General features: G+C 41.1%; 1 protein-coding gene across 1 annotated transcript; it reads right to left on the bottom strand.

Annotated features, from left to right (window-relative positions):
* Positions 1 to 16,086: 16,086 nt before the first annotated feature.
* On the bottom strand, positions 16,087 to 17,223 carry LOC122670651 (PRA1 family protein F2-like). Its single transcript, XM_043867609.1, has one exon. The coding sequence runs from the start codon at positions 17,115 to 17,117 to the stop codon at positions 16,470 to 16,472; it is 648 nt and encodes a 215-aa protein (XP_043723544.1). The 5' UTR covers positions 17,118 to 17,223; the 3' UTR covers positions 16,087 to 16,469.
* Between the last annotated feature and the right edge of the window lie 10,594 nt (positions 17,224 to 27,817).

Here is a 27,817-nt window from a genome sequence, read left to right as displayed (position 1 = left end):
ATGTAACAAAATGATTCGTTGTTTTCTTTACAATGGTAAGTTTAAGGCTTCATTGATGCATTTGGATTAGATGAGGACCAAGACACTGCAGAAATCTTTGCCCTTGATATCCTTTGTTCAGGTTCTGCTCCCTGTTAATAACATTATGAGTTATATTATGTGTTCAGAGAAGAAGATAAATGTTGTGGGTTCCTTTCTGCTGCTCATGGCACTAGTTGTTGATATGTTGATCTTGATTAGCAACTGCTTCAACTTTCAATAGAGTTGACCCCTTAGTTAACATCAGAATGTTTTATTTTAATATTTTTTATGAATACCATCAATGAGTAATGAGGCTGCTTGTGCTGAACTTTAATATCTTGTACTCTGATCCCCATCCCAACATTGAAGCATTTTCTGTTTTCTAATGTAAGTGAGCTGGCCTTCCCCAGAATTGTGTCTCAATAGAATTATATAATTATTCCCCCCCCCCCCCCAAAAAAATGATATACAGAAAAGGAAAAGAAAAAAGGGAAAAGGACTTTGTTTGGGAGTGCAGCTGCTGTGCCCAGACTAAATGATTGCCCTGCCCCCATGAAAAGCAAAAATCCTGCCCTTGTTGATGTTTACACGTGCACTCCCATTGGCCTCCTCGCTGACGCAGGAGCAGCAGAAAAGTCTCTCCCTTAATGGGAGAAAGAACGTTGCCATGCTGCAACCTTTGTATGATCTATATATTGGCGTGGATATCTTATACTCTTGAATTTCTAAGGTTTTATTATATCATTTTTGCTGATTCTAGTTGAATTGAATTGTTTTTCTTATGTTTTTTTGGTGCTGAATTGGGCTGACATTCTCATGCATAAGCATGAGACCTTATGATCTACCCATACACAAAATTTGGAGCCATCCAACTTCCCACATCATAGATAACAATACTAGAAGAAGAAGAAGAAAACAATGCTTCAATAGAAATACATTAACATAGGTACTTCAATAAACCAAAAGTAATTTTTATTTTCTTATTTATGAAAATAGTAGTTTTAATAACATGCATAAGAATTCGAATGAACAAATAGTTATAAGAAAGCATCTTTTAAAAGGTTCATTACTTGATTTCCTTTTGAGGTTTAGTATTGTAAGTCTCTTGCAAATAATTTTACAAATTTGTTCTTTAATAATCCATTTTGCTTTTGGTCACAAAATTAGTTGTGTAAGATTTCTAGTTATCTTTACTGCTATTTATATTTTGGGAAGTAGTTTTCTGTCTGGGAGAGTGGACTACGCCAGCACTCCCATGTATCTATCTCTCCCCTCCTCAAAACAAGGGGGCAGAGATGTCTTATCATATGGGAAAGAGAGAGCGAGAGACTCATGGAAGTGCTGGCGTAGGCCACACTCCCAGACAAAGTTCTTTTTCCCTTATATTTTTTATGAATTTAAGAATGGGTGTTGGTGGACTTATCTAGTCCTTTGTGCCATCCATTGTAACTACATGGTGATTATGATGCAAGTGAGTTTAATGTGGATTTTGTGATGCATTGGCTGATGAAATGATTCAATAATTTTTATTTTTATTTTTTTCTCAATTGGAAAAAGTAGTAGTACGAGTTGAAAAGTGTTTTATGATCCTGTGTTATTCTTTCACCATTTGTACCATGAAAAAGATTCCAGTTGAATTTCTTATAGCTCTCACAGTTTAGATGTTTCTATATGCAAAAATGGAATCCTATACAATGGTAATTAATATGCAATTTAACCAGTAAGAAGATTTGATATACAAGATTAGAAAGAACAGTGATGAGGCTACCATGGAAATACCAACTCTTGGAGAGAAACTGAATGAGTATGAAAATTTGAAACATTGAACAGAATCACTTCTGGAGTATTATCATTTTCCTTGACCATGTATTAAGAGTGAGATATGTAGAATTAATCATTTAGACCCAAATTATAAGACAACAACATCTTTGAGTAACCTACAAAATTGTGGCATCTCTTTACATCCATCAAATGGAAAATTTTATGTAAAGATTTTCATAATGAGTAAGATGATACAACAACAAACTCAACTTTATCCCAACTTAATGGGGTTGGCTACATGGGTTCAAACAAAACTAAGTAGGGAAAACTGCAATCTCTAAAGAAAAAAAGGAATGAAGAGATGAGAAAAGAGGGATGGGGATGAGATGAGATATGAAATGAAAAATGACACATGAAAGAGAGAAAATAAATAAAAACATGAAAGATGAAAGTAAGAGGAAAGAGGCACAGCCCAACAAGTCAAGAGAATCTTAACTACATGAGGTCTGCAACATGGATCTTTGTCCTCCAATAGGCTCTATTCGAGGTCATACTAGGTACAAGACTTTGATTATGCATGTCATTCCTCACAATTTCTCTTATGATCATTTTAGGCCTGTCTTTTGCTCTTTTAATTCCTTCAATTGGAATCAAAACACTCCTTATTGGAACGTCCCTAGGCCTTCTTTTATTAATTTTCTACTTACTTTACCATAGCATATTATATTAGGTATACTCTCTCTCTCTCTCTCTCTCTCTCTCTCTCTCGATGGGCAAAAAATATTTTTATTATTTTTTGTCGTACAATGAATTTTTTGATGGGTTAAAGTAGAGAAGTTTTTTAGGTGTCACATCAACTCCCGCATGGCTATAATTGGTAAGTCACCCTGATAAGCTCACGTTGGCCCATATAGCAACTTTTACCTTATTATTATCATCATGATTAACATGTTGAATAAATATATATTTATAAATAAGACTAACAATAAATAATAGCTACAATATTCAAAATGATCATGTTATTAAATATTATTGTCTCGATAGCTAAACTCATAATTGTGTCATTAATCTTCAAATCTACAATTGTAATAAGTCTAAAGGAGAAAAGTTTTCTATGAGAGAATGTACTGCCCACGCCCTGACACAATGGGGGCGAAATGACCCCCCCAATGAAAGACGGAAATCCCACCCCATGATGCTTACCCACATGCAAGGGCCATGCTCCCCCACAGAGTACTTCTTCCCAAATCAAAAATATGGGAGAGCATTCTCTGAGCAAACAACATGGAGGAGTATACCAATGAGATGCAGTACAATGATATCGTACATTGGAGGGTAGTGAGGTCATTTCATGTGAGGAGGAGAGAAATAGAGAGATAGGTGCTAACAAACCCTATCCCAAAGGGGTCAGAGAACCTTTTCCCCAATTATTACAATATTTCCTTTCTTGCATTTTTCTACACAACTAATAATAGTATTAAACAACTTATCTCTCACATTTTTTGAACATGTATATTTTCTTTGGTAATAGAAAACGGGTAGAGGCAGGCATGCTAGCGATGTACCCAGAATTGTGTCTGCGTCTCTCCTTCCCCTTGAAAAAGTCCCCAATCCCCCTCCCATCCTAGTGCCCCTTTGGTTGAGCCTCTAGTTTCAGGAAAGCCAGCAGTGCGCCCAACTTCTGCCCATAGAAATATAGGGTTCACTAACTACATCAATCTTGCAAAGAATACAAGTACCGATAATGTTCTCTCCTCATTAAATATTGTTGTATTTTAAAGAAGTTTGAAATGAATTTAAGAGGAAAAAAAATTCTGTGATTTTGTTTTTGGTTTTTGATCCCCACATGGAGTTCACATGCACCCTTTTACTCTTCTGGTCGACTGGCCTGGACTGGATAGGCGGTTGACCGTCCAATCGCTTGGGCGACCAGCATCTGCCGGTCAATGTTTACCAAGAGAAATTTTTGTCAGACGGTGTAACAGTCTATGACCATTGGAGGTTCCTAGTCGACTGGCTACAACCAAGGTGTAAAATTTAATGGCGAGAGTGACCTCCCTTAGGGTGTTTTGGATAGTTATGTCCAAGGGACACCTTCCCTCTATAAGTAGAGGATGAATTTGGCTGCTGGGGAAATTCTTTGAACACCTCCATGCGCTCTCTTATGCTCTCAAGCCCTCTTTTTCTTCGTTGAAGTTTTCTTTATTCTCTTTGCTTTCTTTTAAGAAATTTTAAAGTGTTGTTGAGCACAGCCCTAGGAGTTCTCACAAAACCCAGTTATTCAAGAAAATTAGAAGGGTCTTCTTGGGGCTGTTTCATCTTGGAGATTGTTTCACAAGAACCCTTAGAACCATAGGGGGTGAATGCAATCTTAAGGATTGTGACTGATGATACAATTCAGCTTCATCACTTTGACATCCTTAGTTCGTGTTGCAATAACACAATGAAGGCCTCTTACTTTTGGACGGAGATTCTTAACGTCCATCTAACATCTCAATTGGACCGTCATAACTACCATCTGAAACAACCAAGAGGGTGCATGGGACTATAGTGAAGAGTGCATGTACATACATGGGAGAGTGACATTAGTTGGGAAGGTGAAGTGTGAATAGTGATATTGCTCCTTGGATGTGGGTTGGCTGGAGAAATTTGAGATGTGGGATCATCTCTACCGATTCTAATTCGAATGATTTCGTAATTGGCCAGACTCAGTTTAACTCGATCTTTGTACATAGAAGATCGGGGTTAATCAGAATCAGTCCCCATCAATTCCAATCCAGGCTTTTAAGCCATGATTTAGGTGGTACCCTTCATACCTAAACCTACCCAATTTGTTTCTTTTTGCCTTAAAAAAAGTACTACTACTACTACCCAATGATGTTGAGTTAAATAGATTATCATGGTTTGAGGAATGAATGGGAATCAGTCCCAGAAGTCATTTTCCTCAAAGATATGATTCTATCAACAGAATAAAACAGGAACCAAAAAGGGAATTGGATCTTTTTGCCTTTATTTAGTCTCAGGAGAACCTGTACAAAGAAGTAGCCCTCCTGCTGACCATCTGATCAATAAAATGGAATTACACAGTGAGCATCACAAATCTTACCAGCCATAGCCATCTGTTTGGTATCATCAGTCAAAAATTTATTTACAACACGACATATAACATCCCAATTAAAAGTCCTAATAACCGCCTGCTCCAGTCTAGCCTTTTCTGGCTAGAATACATCCCCAACTTCTAAAATAGTTGTTGTATTGTACCCTTCACATCAACAGAATTAAAGCTGTTCATCAAACAAAAAATGTCCAACAAAAGGGAGAAAAAATGCTACCTGGACAGTGCACGTGCCCCTGCACCCAGACACAGACGTGCGAATGACCATCGCGCCCCCTGGAAAGGTGGAAATTCTCAGGGGCACAACAGTCATAGCACATGTCCCTGTGTCTGGGCACAGGGACAGCACACTGCACACTGCACACACCCAGGTAGCATTCTCTTTCCCCTAACAAAATATCAAAGTATTCCCAAAGCCAACCCGATCCATTTGCTTATGAAGTAACTGGACCATATCCTCTAAACCCATCCAAACTTCCAGAGATTCGCTACCCAATGACATTGCTCCTTGGATCCCTTGGAGCAGTCCCCTAACTTCGGCTTCCAGTCTTCCACCCTGCTTGCTGCCACACCATAATTAATTCCGAGAAAAAAAAAATCTGATTACAATAAATAATAGCCGAGGCCCACCCAGCCCTTTTAGAAAAAGGATCCCAATCAACACCTATAATGATAATGCATTGATCCATAGCAAGAAAGTGGGTAGTGTCAAAAAGAGAGCAACTTAAAAAGGGCAAAGGGAGGAATAGAAAGAGGTGAAGAAGCAGTAATACATAATTGAAGGTGCACTATCCATATGATTAATGTTATGCAATATACCCAGAAGATTATGTTTTACCTACCAGAATGAAACATGATTTTGATAAGTCCAAATAAAATAAAGAGTAATTACTACAGCACCAAAAAAAAACCGACATTCAATACATGAAATTGAGAAATCAGGAATAGAAGTACCAGACCACCTCTCCATTCTCAAATCCAACATCCCAGCCGCCCATACCCTTTAAAAAATTCACACGAAAAGAACACATGCCAACAAGTTTCTAGCTCCCTCCGACAGAAAAAAAACAAGCCTCATCAATAGTCATTTTGACAACCTGACTTTTTTAAGAATACCATTGTGTAGCAGCCTCATCAATTGCTAACTTTAATCTTCATGTTCTTGGAGATTATAGGATCTCCGTCACAGGACCGATTTTCTCTCACCACTTCTACTCATTCAACTGTGCCAGTCCTTCAGCCGCCACTTCCATCACTGCCTCCTCCACCACCCCAACCTACTCCTCCTTTGTCGTTGCAGTAGCTGCATTCACCCCCATTGTCTCCACCACAACCTACTAACTAGATGACCACAAGTCCCCCATTGAGCACTCAGAGTAGATTGTAGGGAAGGACCTCTCCCTACCTCACCCTCCCCGGGTCCCTCCCTCCCTCGTATTTCTGGAATGTTCAATCATGCAGTAGGCCATATGTTATCATGCAGCTAGCAGATCAAACCAATCCATTTCAGGGGGTTCGAATTGGCAGGAATCAGATTCATGATCAGGGCCGACCAATTCTGTATCCTTAAACCATGGATATGGTACGAGACAAGATAAGTGTGGGATCTTTTCTATATAGTGGATCATCTTTTTTCTTCTTTTTTTTTTTTTTTTTTTTTTCTTTTTTGTCAACAAATGGAGACATGAAACCCCAAATAAATTTTCATTAAAACATAGAAGCACAGAAGTTCCTACTCGAACGGAGAGCAAGATTTACAACGAAAGCAAGTGGATTAAGCAAACCAAACAGAAGACTTCTTCAACAAAACAAAACAAAACAAAAATACCCTTTAGCAAGAAAATGAGCTTCATCATTCAAAGACCTACGAACAAACAGAAATACAACACGGGAGAAATTACAACTAAGAAACCAACTGTCTTCAGCATTGACACGCATAACCCAATCTAAAGAATCAAAGAAGAATTTAAAAAGGAGACTAAAGACTCGGAATCACAGAAAACAGTGATATTCTCAAGCTGTATTATGTGAGCCAGTAGAAGACCATCACGCATGGCCTCCGCCTCCATAGAAGCGGCAGGAAAGCTCTGACTATGCTTGCACTTAGCAGCTACAAAGCCACTCTTGAAGAGTCTTGATGACAATATCCCTGCCACCGAGAGAATTGTGAGATGTTTAGTGGAGTTTGGGTGCACTGAATACGATGAAAGAAGACATGATAGGAATATTTTCTATTTTGGGGATTTTGAAACTACTCAAACCAAAATAACAGTAGTATACCATAGAACCAGTCACTTTCAGAAGGTCCAAGACACAGAAGACAGTAGACACGAACAATAGGCCTTGATTGGAAGCAAGGGAAAAAAAAGTGAAGGTAAGTAAAGTCAAATCAATATAAAGTAGAAACTTTTATAACATTTACTCACATGATGGTGTACCTGCCATCAACAATTCCAAATATGATTATTAAAATTTTTAATTTGCACTCAAATCCCTTTGAATTTAAAGGTAAAATAAAATATTAAATCTGAAAAATATAATTACTAATAGAAAAATACTGTACATACCACTGGTCCAGGTTCCCTCTCACAATCTCTATCCTCCCACTCATTCTCTTTGCCCCCTCCTCCATTCACCATTCTCCCGGCCCCATTGGCCCTCTAAATAGAAAAATACTGTACATACACCAGCGGTGTGTAGATCCTCCTCCCTTACTAAACATGGTAAGGTAGATTACACATTCATGATTATAAAAATTTCCTTTTTAAAACTGAATTCACTTCCTTCCACTAGCAACCAGAAGGAGACAGTGTTTGGGGAAATGTTTAACCCGACACAGCTACGATTAAAGCTTTGATTACCCATCCTGCCAAAGGATGGGCACAACATTAACGGACCAGCGTGAACTAACAAGACCCAAGGCAATTGAGAGTTACAGATCAAGCCCTTCATATAAGACGATCTTTGTATCCCAGTCAACATCTGAGGATTACCCAATCAACCATTCAGGTGATAGGTGACAGACCTTTTGAGCTATAGTTGATGATTGTTATTGTTGTCAACGCTGTCTGTTGAAGCTGTGTGCAGTGCAGTGGCAGTTGACGCAGCAAGTAGAAGGGCTGAGAAGAGAATGGCTTTTCATCTGGGGTGGTATTGTGGTCTTTTGAGGAGTAGAAGATCAAGGTTCTGGCAAAACTTGAAAGAATGCAGAAACTGGCCAAAATCAACGTCGAAGGGACTTTGATTGACACCAACAGATCAATGATCGATGTTGAGGGGTGGAAATGGCTCGATGTCGAAAAGGAAAAATAAAGAGAGCATCCACATCGAAGGAAGACAAGAAAGTGTCAAAGTGTTTGTGGTGGAGGGCCGGTAGAGAAGAAGGGAATATCAGAGTTGTAGGGGAGAGGGGAAATCACATAAGAAGAAGAGGGGGGGGGGGGGGGGGAGTGCACACGCACAGCCACACAGACTACTCAAACCATAACTATTCCATTCTATTCAATCTATAGCCAACAATGGGGATTTACATCATATATAAACAGAAATAAAAGACTCCTAAAAATAAGACTAACTCTCTAACTAGGAAACTAAGAAGAATTGGGAAACCAAATATCCTACATAGCTAATAGAATAAAATAAAGAAAACTCTAAAAATAAGACAAACTCTCTAACTAGGAAACTAAGAAGAATTGGGAAACCAAATACCCTACATAGCTAACAGAATAAAATAAAGTAAAAAAAACATTATTTTCCCCAAATAACATAGATTCCTAAAATCCTACTAGATCCAAAAACTCAAACTGGACCGGTTCATCTTCGTTTGAATACCCAAATGGGTTTGGGTCTGTCCAAGACTCCAAGGTAGTGTATCTGCATCAGTTTGTCAAAGGGTATCTGATGTAGAATTATCACCAAACTGGGCTTCTTTTATTAGGAATAAGTCTAGGGTTGGGATATATATATGTTGGGCCTTTGATCCCAAGGGTTTTTTATGTAATAGGCCACTTTAATGGGCCTGGAATAGGAGTATATAGGTTGCATACGGGATCAGCCCAATACTTAGTCTTATTTTTATGTTTTTAATTGAACCGGTTCAAAAATTGGTTGCATCCAATTGGTTCAATTGGTTCAATTTAAGTTATTTAGTGAGATGTCTTTTAACTTAAGTTAGTAGGGTTAAATAGGTATTTTTACTGTTTAAGTTATTAGTTTTAGTTTTAATTCCTTCCCTTCCACAATTTATCAAGGAAGAGGTTAAATTGTACTAGGTTTTGGCTAATAGCCTATTTTATAAATATTCAAATCGTGGGAGGCTCCCCACAGTTTTTGAGTTTAAAAAAAAAATCGTGGTTGGCTGCCATTGCTGCTGCTCCTTGCTCCCTTGTCAGTGTGTGCATCCTTGTGGATCACAAGGTGGAAAGGGACTGGTGGAATCCGGTTGACTCCTTACGCCGTGACGGCTGGGAGGATCTCTCTCTGAAGGTGGTTCCATCCTTCATTGCTCAAGCTTGCTGCCAGTGGAGTTCTGTTGTAAGCTTGAATTTTAAATTCTGTTTCATTCCTTTTCCTTCCCCATCATTCCCCTTTTATTTTATTGGATCCTTAAATCCTAACCAGCAACTTCCCCCCAATCGATCCCTTTAATTTTAGTTTGAATCCCATAAACCCTAACTCATCTAGAACCTGTCCAGCATCAGTCCCTCATAAGAATCCTCCCAATTTTTGACCACAGCTTCTCCTTAATACCCCCTACACTCGACCTAGCCTGCTGCCCCATCCTAGCACCCTAAACCCTAACTGACATTGTCTCTGTGAACCCCAAAACACCCTAAATTCTGTAAAACCCAATTCAGCCATTAGAAAACCTTCATATTACAGTCGAACATCCCCCTCCCTGTTTAGAAAACTCGACCTCAGCCCCAGCCCTTAGATCCCACTCAAAACCCTAAATTTGACCTAAATTCTAAAACCCAAAACCCTAACCCTAGAATTTCAGAATTTTATTTTTTTGTTTAAACCTATTTAAAACCTATACCATTAGCTTCCTTAAGACCTGCCCATCATTTTCATATATCACATTCACTCATTCCCCTTACCTAACCCTAGTTTTGAGTCAAATCAGCCCATTTTGCCCTAATCGGCTGACTAATTTCAGAACCATTGCTCACCTGGCCTCTAGTAGGACTGCCTCCTATTCTAGAGCTACATTAACTTGGTATCAGAGCCATGGATCAGCATGGTACTCCAGTAGTAAATCCACCAGCAGATCCTATGGCTGATAAGTTGGAATTGTTCCAGAAATTTGCTGCTGAGCAAAGGGCTGCAACTGAAGTCATCCTGGATAGGTTGCAACGATTGGGAGAACAAAGAGTCACCCCTACCAGAAATTATAGGGATAGACTCAGAGAGTACAGAGAAGACAGAGAAAGGTATAAAGAACACAAGGGCAGGTCATTCTAAATCCTCTTAATCTACCCTCCAAGATGCACAAACGACAAACCATGCGCACCAATCAGAAGGGGACAGATTATAAGACTAAAGTCTTAGCTGTACCACAGAAGGAATTTGAGCAGATCAGCCATGATTCAAGTCTGATCCTAGCCGTGGTTACACAAGAAGTTGCTGCCCAGCCTGAGGTCAAGTTGGCACAGCCCATCAAGGAGTTATTGCATGTTTTTTCTAATGTAGTGCCAGAGGAGCTGCCAAACGAGTTACCCCCATTGAGGGATATTCAGCATGTAATTGATTCAGAGGTGATTCTACAAGAGAACAATGACCTTCAAGATACTGTTCTTGAAGAGGTGGAACTTGTGTCTAAAGTATTAGATGAGAAGGTTGCTAACACTGAAGACTCTTTGGATAGGACATTCACAGTTGGTGCTGATTTAGAGGTAAAGCATATAGAGTTTGTTATGCCACCATGGTTCTTTGAAGAGAAAGCTCCAAGCCTGGAAGACTATATTCCTAATGTTCCTGCCCCACCAGAGTTTTGTTTGGGAATGGTCAAATCTGCTACTCACATGTTGTTTCCCCCTTACCACTACAAAATTCGAGGACGAATTTTTTCAAGCTGAGGAGAGTTGATGTAGAATTATCACCAAACTGGGCTTCTTTTATTAGGAATAAGTCTAGGGTTGGGATATATATATATATATATATGTTGGGCCTACGATCCCCAAAGGTTTTCTATGTAATAGGCCACTTTAATGGGCCTGGAATAGGGGTATATAGGTTGCATACGGGATTAGCCCAATACTTAGTTTTATTTTTATGTTTTTAATTGAACCGGTTCAAAAATTGGTTGCATCCAATTGGTTCAATTGGTTCAATATAAGTTATTTAGTTAGATGTCTTTTAACTTAAGTTAGTAGGGTTAAATAGGTCTTTTTACTGTTTCAAGTTATTAGTTTTAGTTTTAATTCCTTCCCTTCCACGATTTATCAAGGAAGAGGTTAAATTGTACTAGGTTTTGGCTATTAGCCTATTTTATAAATATTCAAATTGTGGGAGGCTTCCCACAGTTTTTGAGTTTAAAAAAAAAAAAAAATCGTGGTTGGCTGCCATTGCTGCTGCTCCTTGCTCCCTTATGAGTGTGTGCATCCTTGTGGATCTCAAGGTGGAAAGGAACTAGTGGAATCCGGTTGACTCCTTACGCCGTGATGGCTGGGAGGATCTCTCTCTGAAGGTGGTTCCATCCTTCATTGCTCAAGCTTGCTGCCAGTGGAGTTCTGCTGTAAGTTTGAATTTTAAATTCTGTTTTCATTCCTTTTCCTTCCCCATCATTCCCCTTTTATTTTATTGGATCCTTAAACCCTAACCAGTAACTTCCCCCCAATCGATCCCTTTAATTTTAGTTTGAATCCCATAAACCCTAACTCATCTAGAACCTGTCCAGCATCAGTCCCTCATAAGAATCCTCCCAATTTTTGACCACAGCTTCTCCTTAATACCCCCTACACTCGACCTAGCCTGCTGCCCCATCCTAGCACCCTAAACCCTAACTGACATTGTCTCTGTGAACCCCAAAACACCCTAAATTCTGTAAAACCCAATTCAGCCATTAGAAAACCTTCATATTACAGTCGAACATCCCCCTCCCTGTTTAGAAAACTCGACCTCAGCCCCAGCCCTTAGATCCCACTCAAAACCCTAAATTTGACCTAAATTCTAAAACCCAAAACCCTAACCCTAGAATTTCAGAATTTTATTTTTTTGTTTAAACCTATTTAAAACCTATACCATTAGCTTCCTTAAGACCTGCCCATCATTTTCATATATCACATTCACTCATTCCCCTTACCTAACCCTAGTTTTGAGTCAAATCAGCCCATTTTGCCCTAATCGGCTGACTAATTTCAGAACCATTGCTCACCTGGCCTCTACTAGGACTGCCTCCTATTCTAGAGCTACATTAGTTTCCACAGTATGGTGGTTCTGTTCGACACATTTCTTGGGCGGTTGTCATTGAAGCAAAACACGTAGATGTCGACACAGGCCCTTTCAATGTCGACACAGGCTCTGTCTATGTCGAGCATGAAGGGAACGAAAGACATTTCACGGCAAGTCATGTTTTCCTATATAAGGACTTTGTTCCATTCGTGGAAAGAGGTGAAGATCGTGACAAAAAAAAGGAAGAGGAAGGAAGGAGAGAAGACGATTGTTGCATTAATCCATTCCACCAACCATTCTTGAGTGTTTTAATGCTCCATTGAAGGGAAAAAGAAGGGTAGCTGAGCATTTATGTAAACCTAGAGATGGTTTTACAATAGAAAAGAAGAATAAAGGGGTCCCACCGGCAAATGTCCGCTTGAAGATTCAAGTTTGTCCCATCAAAGAGTTAGTTGAAGATTCCAGGGACCATTGAAGCAAAGGTTGGTGACTCAAAGCTCCTCAAAATACCAAGAATCGAAATTGAGCAAGGGTTGTAAGAGTTTCTACTTTATAGCTTGTTTCATGTGTATACTTGCACTCCATATGGGCTAGACCTTGGTTGATTATTGTTGAATACTTAGACTAGCTTGTGCTAGCATTGTAGGGCAATCATCTACAAGCCAATTGTTTTTGTATTGAGTGTTCCGTGGGTGCTGGACACGGGAGTTGTAGCTACCTAAACTTCGGTGTTATAGCGACCTCCTAGTTTTATGGTGAGTAAATCAGGGGTCGTTGTAGCGATCAAAAGTGTATAATGTTGAGCATATACGAAGCCCATTGAGACATTGCTCCGTGGATGTAGTATTGTCCCGAACCACGTTATATTTGGTGTTGTGGGTGATTGCTTGTGAATTGTTTGTGTGGATATATAGAAAGATTATTTTGCAGGATGGGTGTGTACACAGGGTAAACCTTTCTACAGGGTTGTGAGTGTGCCTGTGATTGAGAGGCAAGGTGTGTCACACAACTGTATGTATGTGTGATTGGTAAAGAAGCCATCGCCAAACAATCAATTCTTGGCATAGGTGTATGTGCGCTTGATTAAGGGTTGACAGACATTGTGATTGTGTGACTGAACACACAAAGAAGTCATCCCTGAGATTGTGAAAGATAAGGGAAAGAGTTTTTAGAACTCACTAATTCAACCCCCCCCCCTCAGTGACCGCTATTGTTCAACAAAGGAGTCTCAAATTGTGTATTTGGAAACCCATGGCATCCACTAGAACACGACATCTCCGTTTTGCAATCTTTGGCTTCAGCTACACTTGGACTACAAAGGAAGTAATTTTCCCTTTCCATACAGGCAATAGATTATGGAGTTTACTTGTAAACAGAATAACAGATAATCTGGAAAACAAGAACTAACACATTAATATAAACCAGCAATTAATAATAACTAGAATTAAAATGAAATGAACGCCTGATTAAAATGTGGGAAATCCCATTATAGGCATATTAAGAAATAATAATAAGCACACCACAAAAAGAACTATAAATAAGGACCTGTGTGCATGCACACACAAACCACTAGTATTAAATCTCTGCTCTCACAATAAGCAATGATTCGTTAAGAACATTTTGAATTTTGATAGAGTGATCGAGAAGAAGGCCAATTTAGAAGCCAAACCTAAACTTAGCTATCTGCACTGCCATCAGCTATCTTTGCAAGATAAAGAAATCAACTCAAATTTGTCATTTAAATGCATGTAGAAACACTGGTATTCCTGTATCAAGAGAGAGAGACAGAGAGTGGCATCCGTGCCCCCCTCCCCAAAAAAAAAAAAAAAAAAAACAAATGCATGTATAGAGAGAGGATTAAACCTTGCCATAGCAACTACAATGTGCTGGTTGCACATTAAGTATACATACTTTCAAGTCAACAAACCCAGATAAACCCACAGAACAGGATGTTGTTATTGCTTTGTTGGAATGCCATAAACATAAACAAAAGAAAAAGAAGTCCAACTCTACCAGCCTGACATATTTTAGGTTTAGTCATCCACAAAAAATACAGGATCAAGCAGTTCTACACAGATGGAGTTGTCAGAGCTTGTATCTGAAACATGGGGGGAAATCATACTCCTCACTTTTTCAGTATAATGTATTGTAATAGTCATGAAAGAATACAGATTGGAAATGCAATCCTATATGTATAAAAATGCTAGTTTCAACTCATGTTGCTTATGCTACAGATCCTATAGAAGACCACAGTTCATCCTCCACTACTTCTCAATTTGTGCCAGAAAGACAAACTCTTCAGCCACTAGGTTCAGATTTGCTAACAATGGTATAAAAGCTTGTAATAGAAGCAAATGAGATAAACTACAGACGTGCTCAGGCTTGCATTTAAGGATGTCATGGGCAACTGATTTGCTCAAATGTACATGATTTATATTCTTTCCATATCCTTAATCTATAGTTTTGTCCCCCCCCCCCCGCCAAGGGGGAAAAAATTAGCGACAGGATGATATATCTCTATAGCATGCACAACCACCAGAAACCAAACCCAGAAGACAATGTTTTACCAGTTGCTGACACCAAAGAGAGAGAGCTAACTGTAATGATGACCCTATTGCAGTATCAGCTACCTTGCCTGGTCGAGGAAGGTCTAGTCGTCAGGAATTGAAACCTCTACCACCTACACCTTCAAGAATCAGCAAGAACACTTGATCAACATCAAAACAATAGGGCACCTGAACGAAAAGAAGCATGAGGTCAGAGCCTCAGCCAAACTGGTAGGGGTGGCTAAAAAAATCATATAATGCCACATGTCCTGTTTATATAAGAAGGTTAATCCATTCACTCATAAGCCTAGCAGGTTGACCAGACAATGTTTACATGTGAAGATGATACAGAGGAGGACCAAGAAAGTATCTTCATTTACCCCATTAATCATATCATCAATTGACTGAAGATCCACCTATGTCATATGGTTTCTACCCAAAAAAAAAAAAAAAAAAAACTATGTCATGTGGTTAATCTGAATCAGATGCAGATTAGACAGGATTGTTCCTTTCTTTAGTTTTTTCTTTTTTCTTTTTTTCCCCCGGTGTTTTCATTAAATACTTACAGGAATAATTCTCAATAAACAATTGATCACTTGAATGAAATACACGATAACCCGACGGTTATCAACTAACAATGAAACATACATATGACTTCAACATAGTTGCAACTAAAATAAATGAGCCAGAGGAGGACCAAGAAAGTACCTTCATTTACCCCACTAACCATATCATCAATAGATGATACAGAGGAGGACCAAGAAAGTACCTTACCCCACTAATCATATCATCAATTGACTGAATATCCAACTATGTCATGTGGTTAATCTGAATCAGATGCAGATTAGATAGGATTGTTCCTTTCTTTAGTTTTTCTTTTTCTTTTTTTCCCCCGTGTTTTTCATTAAATACTTACAGGAATAATTGATCACTTGAATGAAATACACGATAACCCGACGGTGATCAACTAACAATGAAACATAGATCTGACTTCAACATAGTTGCAACTAAAATAAATGAGTCAATAGGATTTGTATGGCCAACCGAATTAAATTGGGATAAGGTGCAATTGAGTCGAGTCCAACAATGTAAGCAATCAGCCAATGTATAAAATGCATGGCACAACTCTTTGGAAAATTTTTACTTTCCCACCACATCAGTACAGAAATATCAACATAACAACAGAGAACACTGCCAAGTTACTAAAACTTTCAATCCCCATGGCAAAGAGTGCCAGTCTCTCTCTAGACTACTAAAATAATGCCAATTTGCAGTGTAGCACTTACAAAGAGATTCAAAGGACCACGTCAAAGCCCAAACTCGACTGGGAAAAAGAAAGAACAAATACAAGATCAAGTAAAATGTAACCTGACCTGCTCTACAGGAAGCTAGAATCGAACATTTACAATCAATTCCTCCATGATGTACCTTCCGGTAATAAAAACAAAAGAAATCCACGAAGAGAATCCCACTTCTTTGTGCCCAAACCCTCTACAGCAGCACTGTTAAAGTAGTCAACCCACAGATCGAAAATCGAAACTCAATGGCACTTGCTCAAATCACAATTCCGATTACCCAATCACCACACAACATCCTAATCACCAGTGCACAATACAAAGGACCAGTCATCCGACTCAAACACGACCGTAAGTTGGTCTCATCGGAGTAGGACTTCCAACAACAGAAAGCAATCCTCCACCGGCGACTTCCTGCTCGTCCAGAAACTGATCGTCGGTAATCCTAAAGGCAGCATGCAGACCAACAATCACAGTTCCAATAATAAGCGAAACCAAGACATTTAATCCCACATGAGTCAGAACCAGGGCAACAATCGTAACCAAACTCAATACAATCAGAACCACTCGATCGTCAAACGTCCGGTTAAATACCACCAACGGCTCATCACGGAAAAAGTAAAGGTAGAACCAAGCGACAAACACAATCAAGAAGACTATCATCGAAACCGGATGCCATAGAAGACTCAAGAACAGTATCAACAACATGATGAAGGCGTAATTGACACGGAAGTAATTGGCATTGCGCTTGATACGGACCATCGCTTCGCCATAGCTGTACGGGCGGACAAAAGCAAATACATCTGCGAGCTCTCTCCATGGACGCTGCGTAGCTATGATTGATCTTCCCCTTTCCTTTGCCCGAGAGATTAAATCGACCCCAGAGTTCAAATTGGAGGCTCCAAAAGACGGGGTAGGGATCGAGTTCGAAGTTGAGGCTCCAGAAGACGGGATAGTGCCGTAGCCAGTATGCGTGATCTTCGACATTATAGAAGAAACTGTAAACCTAGTTCTCAAAGGTAGCGATTTTGAATCTGTCGACGACGTAAGAAAATCACAGAGCCTACAACAACGCAGAAACGACGACAACAGATAACCAGGGAAAATAAACCCTAAACGCAAAAACAGAAACCTACCTCGTTAGGGGCTAAACTCTAAAGAAGCAAAATTGAAGGGTTTTCGTTTTTTTAAATAGGTAATAAAAGATTAAAGCTTAAACACAGTTTTAGCTCTACCGGCTCCGACCCTTTTCTATGGATTTACCTCTTTATGGAATACTGGAATGGCGCTACGTGTTTGTCTTTTGGAGGGAAAGGGGTCGACTGGGGGTGGAAAATGGAAAGGAGACATTCCTTGAGAAGCCATCTGTTTCGTGTCTACCGATGCCATATTGAATGTCAATCGGTACAGGTATTTCATATCGATATCCTATCGAATTCTATTTGATATTTCTTGGGGATGGAAAATGGAAACGAGACATTCCTTGAGAAGCCATCTCTTTCGTGTCAATCGGTATGGTTTTTGGTATACAGTACGGTATGGGTATTGATATAAGTGTTCTTACCTGACCATTGACGTGTTGACACATGTCATCCATTCAGGTCAGATCAGCCGAGCCGACCTAAATTTAGGAGTACCTGAACCAAAGTAGATCAGCATGATTTGGCAACCCATACTGAAATGAGAACGAAGATTAGATCGGTATAACCATGATTGACCCGAGCTTCAGATATCCATTGATCGGCCCCTGCGACAAGGATAGGATCGCTTCACCCATGTCATACAGACCGCTTGAGTTAGGGTCATGCATCCAGGATGACCCTCCTGGACAGGTGTCAACACAGGTAGAGCTCCACCCATGCATCCGTTAGATCGAAATAACGGTCTGGCATCGACAAAAAGCCTATGACGGTCTAAGACTCCCACCAGTTGCTGAAGTCCGGTGGGATTTCACAGTACAAGAAGATCACAACGTTCCCCCTCCAGCCCAGGAGGACCGGGGCATGATGATCCCACCTCCGCAGCCGGCATTGGTCGAACTTAGCACTCTCAACTCGAGCACGCTAGCGACCAATGCGCAAATCCAACGACTACAGCTCTAGATCCTGGAAAACCAGACTTTGTTCAAGGCATGTCTTGATCGGCTAGACATTCTAGCTCGGCAACCCGACCCGATCAAGTGATACCACCTCCTCCGGATGGAGGATCAGCTCGACGGTCTATAAGTCTTGAAGGTTCTGATGCAGGGAGGCGCGTCCCAAACGAAAGAAGGGCGTAACATGGAATCATTCGAGGAGAAAACAAAGAGCTGGGAACTACTCGAAACAATTCCGGCTCGAGTCGAAGAGCCCACTGGTCGAGAAGGCGAGGAAGTCCGATGAAGTAGAGGTCAGCGAATCAAAGCTAAAAAATCTCGACTACACTTCAGGTCGAGCATGGGAGAAGCGACTGTAGGAGTTGGATGATCGGATTAAGAATTTGGACAAGAAAGGAGCCGGCTCGCACTCTTTGATGCAACACCATCCTTACACCGATGAAATCATGAACGCCGACCTTCCTAGAAGTTTCAAGTTACCCAACTTCGTGATGTATGAAGGAAAAACTGATCCAATTGACCACATCAGTTACTACAACTCGGTCATGATGATCTACGGCGGAACGGATGCGGTGCTATGTCGTGCCTTTTCTACCTCGTTGAAGGGAACGGCAACACTTTGGTTCTCGAAGCTGAAACTGAAGTCGATCAATAGCTGGAAGGAGTTGGCCGAGGCCTTTGAGTTAAGATTTCAAAGTAGCATTCGGCAGAAGAAGACCATAGTGAACCTTTTCGAACTAAAACAATGGAAGGAAGAGCCGATTCGAGATTTTCTGACACGATTCATGAATGAGTCCCTAGATGTTGAGGACCTCAATGAAATGATGGCGTTCAACGCCCTGCATAATGGGGTGACCAATGTGGAATTGGTTAAGTCTTTGGTCCTAAATCAAGTAACCACCATGCCCAAGCTAATGGAACGATGCAACCAATACGCTAATATGGTCGAGGTACTCGCGGCTCAGGGAGAGGCTTATGGGGGCAAGACAAGAAAAGGAATGGTGACAAAGAAGACCGAAAGGATCGCCAAAAGATGACAAGAGACCCAGGTCAGATCGGAGGGAAAGGGCACAGAGTCCGGAGTATACCCGGCTCAATACAAGGCGATCAGAAATCCTGATGCAGATTCAAAATCGTGGAATGCTCAACTGGCCCGATCCGATGTATTCTAACGCAAAGGATAAGAACCCAAACAAGTACTGCAGTTTCCACAAAGATACCGGGCATGACACCGATGATTGCAGGTAGTTGAAAAGGGAAATTAAGAAACTGATTAGTGAAGGACACCTCACGCGATATGTGGATAAACCAAAAGTAGACAAAAGGGGAGGCCGATCCAACCAGAGAAAAGATCGGAGAGATGGACGAGACAATAGAGACGGAAGGAGGGATGAACGGAGAGGCGATCGAGGAGACAGGAAAACGGATCGAGGACTTATTCGGATTGATGAAAAGCGAGCCGATAATAGAAAGGAGGACGGAACGAGCCAGGTAGCATCGGGTGTCCCAATACTTACAATTTTAGGAGGGCCTGGACAGGAGTCAGCCAGAAAAGCCAAAGCTCGTGCTCGGTTTGTAGGGGTCGCAAAGGTGGTAAACAAGCAAGCAAGGAAGGAGTCTGTCATTACTTTTTTCGATGATGACATAGAGAAAATTAGCTGGCCTCATGACAATGCGGTGGTGATACAAGCTGTGATCGACAACCGACCTGTTCACAGGATTCTCGTCGACATTGGAGCATCAGTGGATATGATGTCCTATGAAGCTTCCGACAATTCGGACTTGAGGACAATAGTTTAAAGCCAGAAGGAACGAACTTGTATGGATTCTCGGGCGGTGGCAACAATAGAAGGAACCATCGAGATGACCTTAACAACATGAGTATACCCGAATGTGAGAACCATTAAGGTGAATTTTATGGTGGTGAAGGTTATGTCAGCCTTCAATGTCATATTAGGTCGGCCATCGCTGAACACCCTCAAAGTGGTCGTATCCATAAAACACCTGATGATGAGGTTCCCAACTGAAAACGGGGTCGGAGAATGCCGAGCTAACCAGAAAAAGTCTAGAGAATGCTATGCGGCTTTTGTAAAGCTGACTAAAGGCAATTGTTAGGCAATGGCTTACAACATCGAAGTCCCTGACCAGAGAGATGAGATGAGTGAGCAGCGAGGAGAGCCGGTGGAGGAGCTCGCCTCGGTGCAACTGGAGGAAGGATCTGACAGAAAAATACAGATCGACAGCTAACTAGATCCACAGCAAAAAATGAAGTTAGTGAACTTCCTCAGGGCGAATGCGGATGTTTTTCCATGGTCAGCCACTGATATGCCGGGTATAACTCATCACGTCGTCAAGCATAAGCTATGGGTCGACCCGAGTAGAAAACCTGTACAACAAAAATGATGAAATTTCACCCCCGAGAGACTTACGATGATTGAGGAGGAAGTAGAGAAGCTGAAGAGGTCAGGTTTCATCCGACCCATAGAATTCCCAACCTGGCTAGCGAATGTGGTCATGGTCTCGAAGGCCCACGGAAAATGGAGGATGTGTGTGGACTACACTGACCTGAACAAGGCCTGCTCGAAAGATAACTACCCCTTGCCTCGGATTGACCAACTTATCGATGCAATGACAGGATACAAAATGTTATCCCTCATGGACGCATACTCTGGATACAACCAGATATAGATGAGCGAGGCGGACAAGCCATTCACCGCGTTTTGAACTGAGCAGGGAAATTTCTGCTATAAAGCCATGCCTTTTGGATTAAAGAACGCAGGAGCGACTTATCAGAGGATGGGTAACACGGTGTTCAAAGATCAGATTGGTAGAAATATGAAGGTCTACGTCGATGACATACTGGTCAAGAGCAGGAGATCCGAGCATCACATAGCCAACCTCGATGAAGTCTTCCAAGTACTCAGTAAAAATCAAATGAAGCTCAACCCCGCGAAATATGCATTCGGGGTCGACTCGGGAAAATTCCTTGGCTACATGGTGTCAAAGCGGGGTATTAAAGCCAACCCTTTGAAGATCAAAGCAATTAGGGAAATGCAGCCACCCCGAACGGTAAAAGAAGTACAGCGGTTGACAGGGAGAATAGTCGAGCTGAACAGGTTTATGTCCCGGGCTAGGGACAAGTGTCATCCATTCTTCAAAGCCTTAAAGGGCTTGAGGAACCCATGAGACTTTAGTTGGACCGACGAATGCCAGAAGGTCTTTGAGGCACTAAGGAAATACTTGGAGAGCCCACCATTGCTAGTCCGACCCGATCATGGAGAAGACTTGTAGATGTACCTAGCTTCGTCCGAAATTACGGTAAGTACAGTGCTTGTGAAGGAAGAACACACAACTCGGCTTTAGAAAGTGATTTACTATATTAGCCATGTGTTAGTAAACACGAAAACTAGATACTCCCAGATTGAGAAGCTAGCATTTGCTCTGGTCATCACGGCGAGAAGGCTACGGCCATACTTTCAGGCTCACATCATCGTGGTTTTGACAAATCACCCTCTGAAGAAGATCCTGCACAGACCGATCTCTCAGGAACGCTCGTCGGATGGGTAGTAGAGCTGAACGAGCATTAGATAGAATTCCAACCCCAATCTACCATAAAGGCTCAAGCACTCGTGGATTTTGTAGTAGAGTGTACTCTTGCCGAGGAAGAACTGATGCCAGGGCCGAGCCGACCAAGTGAGGGTATTTGGACCCTATTCATCGATGGATCAAGCAGCTTAAGCGGAAGCGGGGCTGGCCTAATCCTGACTAGCCCAGAAGGCTTTAAAATCCAATATGTGCTACGATTCTTATTTCCCGTGTCGAACAATGAGGCAGAATATGAAGCACTCACAGCAGGGTTGAGGATCTCTTGAGCCATCCTAGCATCTCAAATTTTGGTCCATAGTGACTCTCAGTTGATTGTGAATCAGGTACGAGGTGATTATGAAGCCAAAGAGGAGCGGATGATAAAATACTTGGCGAGAGTTAAATAAATGATTAAACAACTCCACAGTTTTAAGATCCAATAAATTCCAAGGAAAGAGAATGGCTCGGCTGACGCCTTATCGAGACTGGTCACCGTAAAAGATTCTACTCTAGACATAATGGTATACGTAGAAGATCTGAGCCAACCATCTTATAGGAACGACGAAGTTAATGTTGTCGAGGAAGGGTCAAGTTGGATGGACCCAATGGTGGGATACCTCAAGGATGATGTTCTACCAGTAGATCGGGCGGAAGCCAGGACCATCAGGCGAAGGGTAGCAAACTATACGTACATTGAATACATATTGTATAAGAGGTCAATCTCCAGCCCTTTGATGCACTACCTCGGACCAAATGGAGCTCAGTATGCGCTAGAGGAGGTACATGAGGGTATTACGGTAGCCATATGGCAGATCGGTCCCTAGCATATAAAGTACTCCGATAATAATTTTACTGGCCCAGGATGCAGCAAGATGCCAGGGATTACATCAAGAAATGCGAACAATGCCAATTGCACAGCTCGGTGCCACACCGACCCTCGACGCCATTATCCCCAATGCTTAGACCCTTCCCCTTTGCCATGTGGGGAATGAATTTGCTCGGCAACTTCACTCCAACCTTGGGGAATAGAAAATTTTTTGTCGTCGCAATTGATTACTTCACAAAATGGGTCGAAGTCGAGCCCCTGGCGACGATCACAGAGAAAAGCATGAAAAAATTCTTTAGGGACAAAGTTATCTACCGACTCGGACTTCCTCGGGGTCCTTCTCATTGATAATGGAAAAAAAAATCGACAACCGGGCATTTTGTACTTTCTGTGACATGTATCACATTGAGTTTCGCAACACGTCGGTAGCCTATCCGCAGTACAACGACCAAGTGAAAGTGACGAACCAAACTATTAAAGATGGCATAAAAAAGAGATTATTGGAGGCCAAGGCAAGATGGGTTGACGAGCTCCCCAGCGTATTATGATCCTATAGAACCACGGTTCAGATACCTATGGGAGAACCCCCCTTCAAATTGGCATATGGCACCGAGGCTTTGGCCCCGGTCGAGGTAGTGGCTACTTCACATCGGGTCTCATCCTTCGACGAGCAATCCAATGAAGAGGGGCTTCGCGCCAACCTAGACTTTTTGGAGGAGGTTCGGGAAGATGCGCTAATGAAGAATGCCGCATACCAACAGAAAATAGCTCGATACCACAACAGCAAGGTTCAGTCGAGGGTTTTCCAACCCAAAGATCTCGTTGTACGGAAGGCTAGCGCTTCCGATACGAGAAACGTGAGCAAACTATCAGCTAATTGGGAAGGCCCATATATAGTTTCTAGGGTGATCTGACCTGGAACGTACCACCTTAAAACTTTGGGGGGAGAAGAAATACCTCGGCCATGGAATTCCGACAACATGAAGAAATATTACCAGTAAACAATTCACTGCTTTATAATGTTTTATTTTCTCCAAACTTTAGTTAACTTTACCACAACACGTGTAAGGAGTAATTTTCCAACAAATGGGACACTCAAGGCAGTTTACCTATGATTTGCCTCATCTTTTTATGTTTTTTGCCACATATATTACTAACAGTGAAGATCGTCCTCGTCCGTGAGTAGACGAGGCTGACATCCGGGTTGGTAAAGCCTTCAATTCGGAGGCAACAATGAAGACCGTCCTCATCCGTGAGTAGACAAGGCTGACCTCCGGGTTGGTAAAGCCCTCAATTCTGAGGCAACAACGAAGATCGTCCTCATCAATGAGTAGACGAGGCCGACCTCCGGGTTGGTAAAGCCCTCAATTCTGAGACAACAGTGAAGATCATCCTCATCCGTGAGTAGATGAGGCTGATCTCCGGGTTAGTACATCCCTCAATTCTGAGGCAATAGCGAAAATCGTCCTCATCCGTGAGTAGAAGAGGCCGACCTCCGGGTTGGTAAAGCCCTCAATTATGAGGCAACAGTGAAGATCATTCTCATCCGTGAGTAGACGAGGCTGACCTTTGGATTGGTAAAGCCCTCAATTTTAAAGCAACAACGAAGATCGTCCTCATCTGTGAGTAGATGAGGTCGACCTCTGGGTTGGTAAAGCCCTCAATTCTGAGGCAACAACGAAGATCGCCCTCATCTATGAGTAGACGAGGCCGACCTCCGGGTTGGAAAATAGACATACAGGCATTCAAAGATTGACAGAAATTGGCCATACATAAATAGGAGCTGATCTAAACAAAAATGCACAAAATATCCACACGATATGAACACATGAACGAAAATATACAAATGCAAAAAAAATGTGTTATATCAAAACATAAAATATCCAAATGTCAAGATAAATGTTCTTCTAAAGGACCCCCTCTAAAAAATTATTCCAAAAGACTTAAAAAAAAAAAAAAAAAACAAACTCTCATATCTCTCCATCTTCTTTCTTGTTCGGCTCACCCTCGGTGACCCAATCTCCAAAGTTTACCTTCTGATCAACTTCCAACCCTTCTTCCACTTGATCATCCATGACATCAACAATGGTGGTCTCACCGGTAGAAGTGTAGTATTCATAGTCGAAGAAATCAAAGGTCGGAAGCTTCCCTAGCACATGCTGGCAGGCATGGTTGGCACCCATGTCAAAAGCCTCGGCATTATAAGACGTGACGATCTGACCAAACTAAGTCGAATCCTTGAAGTCTTCAATCACGGACATTTTTACGGACAGCAGATCCTCCTCCACCATGGCCATGGTCTCCCGAGCTTCATTCCTAGCATCCTCTAAAAACTTAACTAGATCCATGTTGTGGTTATGATACCGGTCCCGCTCCTTAGTGAGCATGGTGGTTTGCAGGAACAGGGCGGCGTGCTTCCTTTGGAGATCGAAAATGGTGGCCTCTACCGCCTCCTTCTCTTTCTCAAGGGCTTTCCTCTCACCCAAAGCCAAGTTGAGCTTCAGACTCGTCCCCCACTGCTTCTGGGCAAGATTCTCCATCCGAAAACGGGCCTCAGCCGCGTAAGCAAAACCCTAAAAAGTAGAAAAGAGGAAGAGAAAAACAAGAAAAATTAGAACTTTCCCATACTGAGGAAAAAGACCAAAGGAGAAAACGAGCGAGAACGCACTGTGCTCAAGTACTTGTAAAATTCTGCAGAGAAAGCCCCGTTGGAAAGGTCCCTTAGGTCATTTTGATCCTGAGGAAGTCGGCACTTGGAGACCCACTCCCTGGCAACAACACCGTCGTCCATTGCTGAATCGCTAGCTTTCAAATTCTACCTAATAAAATAATTTGGCTCGGTATCCTTCTCCTTGAGCCTCATGTCCACCTTCTTCCCTTTCTCATCAGGAGATAGCTTTGACTTCTCCCGCTTGACCCATTTTACGAGTGGATCGGCCGCGGGGGAGGGGGCTCAAGTTTGACTAGCTCTGTTGCCCCCCCCCCCTTTGGTGTGTTTATATAGGAATGAACAACTTATTAGTGACATTTCTTATTTTGCAATTCAGCTTGCTCCTAAAGTGTGAAGATGTAGAATAAAAAAGGGGTTTTGTGATCTTTTAATTATAGTTGATTATTTTTTATCAGATTTCTTATAAAAAAAAAGGACTATTTTTGTTATCAAATAAAATATCAACAACCTAGTTTTAATTTCCCAATAAATGTCATGCATATTTAAACTCTTTAATTTGCGCATAAAACCCTGCACAAAACAACATCTCATGATGAACTATAGGGCATGTATTATAAAAAAAAACTATAGGGCATGTAATTAAATACTGCAAAATGCCAATTCATCGTACATGTCCTTCATCAGAGATTCTATGATCATAATTGGACACCAAAAAATACGATTAAACAATGTTGAAATAAATAATATATACTCAATTATTATAAATAATTTACAAAAATACCATTGGATCTATATTCCAATCCGATTGATCACAAATTATCTCTCTATCTGATATTCCCCAATCAAGAGTAGTGGATTCCATGTTGAGCATATCTTTCGTTCACAATGCTCAATCACGAATCCAACATATTGATATATAGTCCATACGACGTCAACCATTGGTATACTAAAATCCGTGACGTAACGATAAGCATCTCTCAGGTCAAAGGTTCAACCGATGACAAGTATGCATCTCTCCTTAATACGATAGGCAATAACGCATGTGAGAATTTGTACTAGAATCTTTTCCATACGCATACTCGATGTGTAATTACATTTATGCCCTGAAAATCCTCATTTCTAGGCAATAACATATTCAGACGGATTCGGATAATATCCTATTAGTTTTCGGATGGATTTAGATAGTTTTTCGGATAGTGATTTTTTGAATACGGATTCTCCTAAATGGAAATGAACACTGATCGAATGCGAATTTTCGACTGTCCATTGACATCTTTACCATTTTGTTGATGAGGGTTAGGGTTGGGAATTGAGAGTTTAGCAACCACCATTTCTTCTGCTCTTCTTAGTAAGTTAGTCTTTGATTTTCTTATGTTTTTTACTTTTGATTTTATCTTGTATTTATTTTAATAAATATGTGATTCCATGTATCACAATGCATAAAACAATATATATAAACCAATAGAAAATCTAGAAAAAGAATCACATTATCTTAACTTATAGATTACAAAAATAAGAAAACAAAATCCAATAAGGTAACTTAATTGGATAGACGGGCACAAAGATATATTTTAGACATTTTATTACCGCCGGATTGCTAAATGAATCGGATAATAATTGGTCGGATAGGGGGATTATCATATTCGTATCCGATTAGTTTTTAGATGGATTTGGATTCTCCTAAACAGATACGAACGCTTATCGAATATGGATTTTTGAATATCCATTAACATCCTTACTCATTTCTAGTGACATACAATGTAACGACCATATAAAAAGGATGTCTGACCCTATCCCTAGTCAAGAACTGTTTTGGGTGAAAACCGATAGAACAATGTTATAAGCCCGTAAAAGAGATTCATGTAATAATAGAAAATTAAAATAATTTATTCAAATTAGGGAAAAAGAACTTTGTTTGGGGGTGTGACCTATGCTAGAACTCCCATGAGTCTATCTCTCTCCTCCCTACATGAAAAAGACACCTATACCCCCCTTGTTTTGAGGAGGAGAGAGATAGATACATGAGAGTGTTGGTGTAGGCCATACTCCCGCACAAAAAGCTGTTTCCCTTCAAATTAACTCGGGTTTGATGGACACACTCCAACATTGAGAGGTCAAGTTTCTCTTCTAGAATTTGCGCTTGTGGGTTTCAAGAGCGGAACAAGGGTGAGGATGGGATTCGAAGGTGGAGTGATGGTGGGTTTTTGGAGCGGGGTTGCAGGAGGAGATTTTCGTCCTCTCCAATCGTAAAAACATGGGCAAATGACATCTTTTTTCCTCTCAAGTGGTGGGTGGACGGTTGGATTCTTAAGTGTTGTGCACTGGGCAGTGCACCGCACTTGAGAGGATAAATTTCTTGCAGGAGGTTAATGAAGATGGAGAATGTAAAAAAATCCCCTGCAGTGCACTAATTTGGCGGTGCATTGCAGTGTGGGCTTGAGAAATCGACTCGTGAATTAGTGCGACATCCAACAATGCGAGCTCGAGAAGTAAAGCAAGAAAAAAAAAAC

The sequence above is a fragment of the Telopea speciosissima genome, chromosome 1 (genome assembly GCF_018873765.1).
Source record: "Telopea speciosissima isolate NSW1024214 ecotype Mountain lineage chromosome 1, Tspe_v1, whole genome shotgun sequence".
In the NCBI taxonomy this organism is placed as follows: Eukaryota; Viridiplantae; Streptophyta; class Magnoliopsida; order Proteales; family Proteaceae; genus Telopea; species Telopea speciosissima.
Note: the sequence above shows the minus strand (reverse complement) of the source record. Positions and strands in the feature narration are given on the sequence as shown.

Coding starts and splice junctions, on each gene's coding strand:
- LOC122670651 (XM_043867609.1), bottom strand. CDS start 17,117: ATGTCGAAGATCACGCATACTGGCTACGGCACTATCCCGTCTTCTGGA.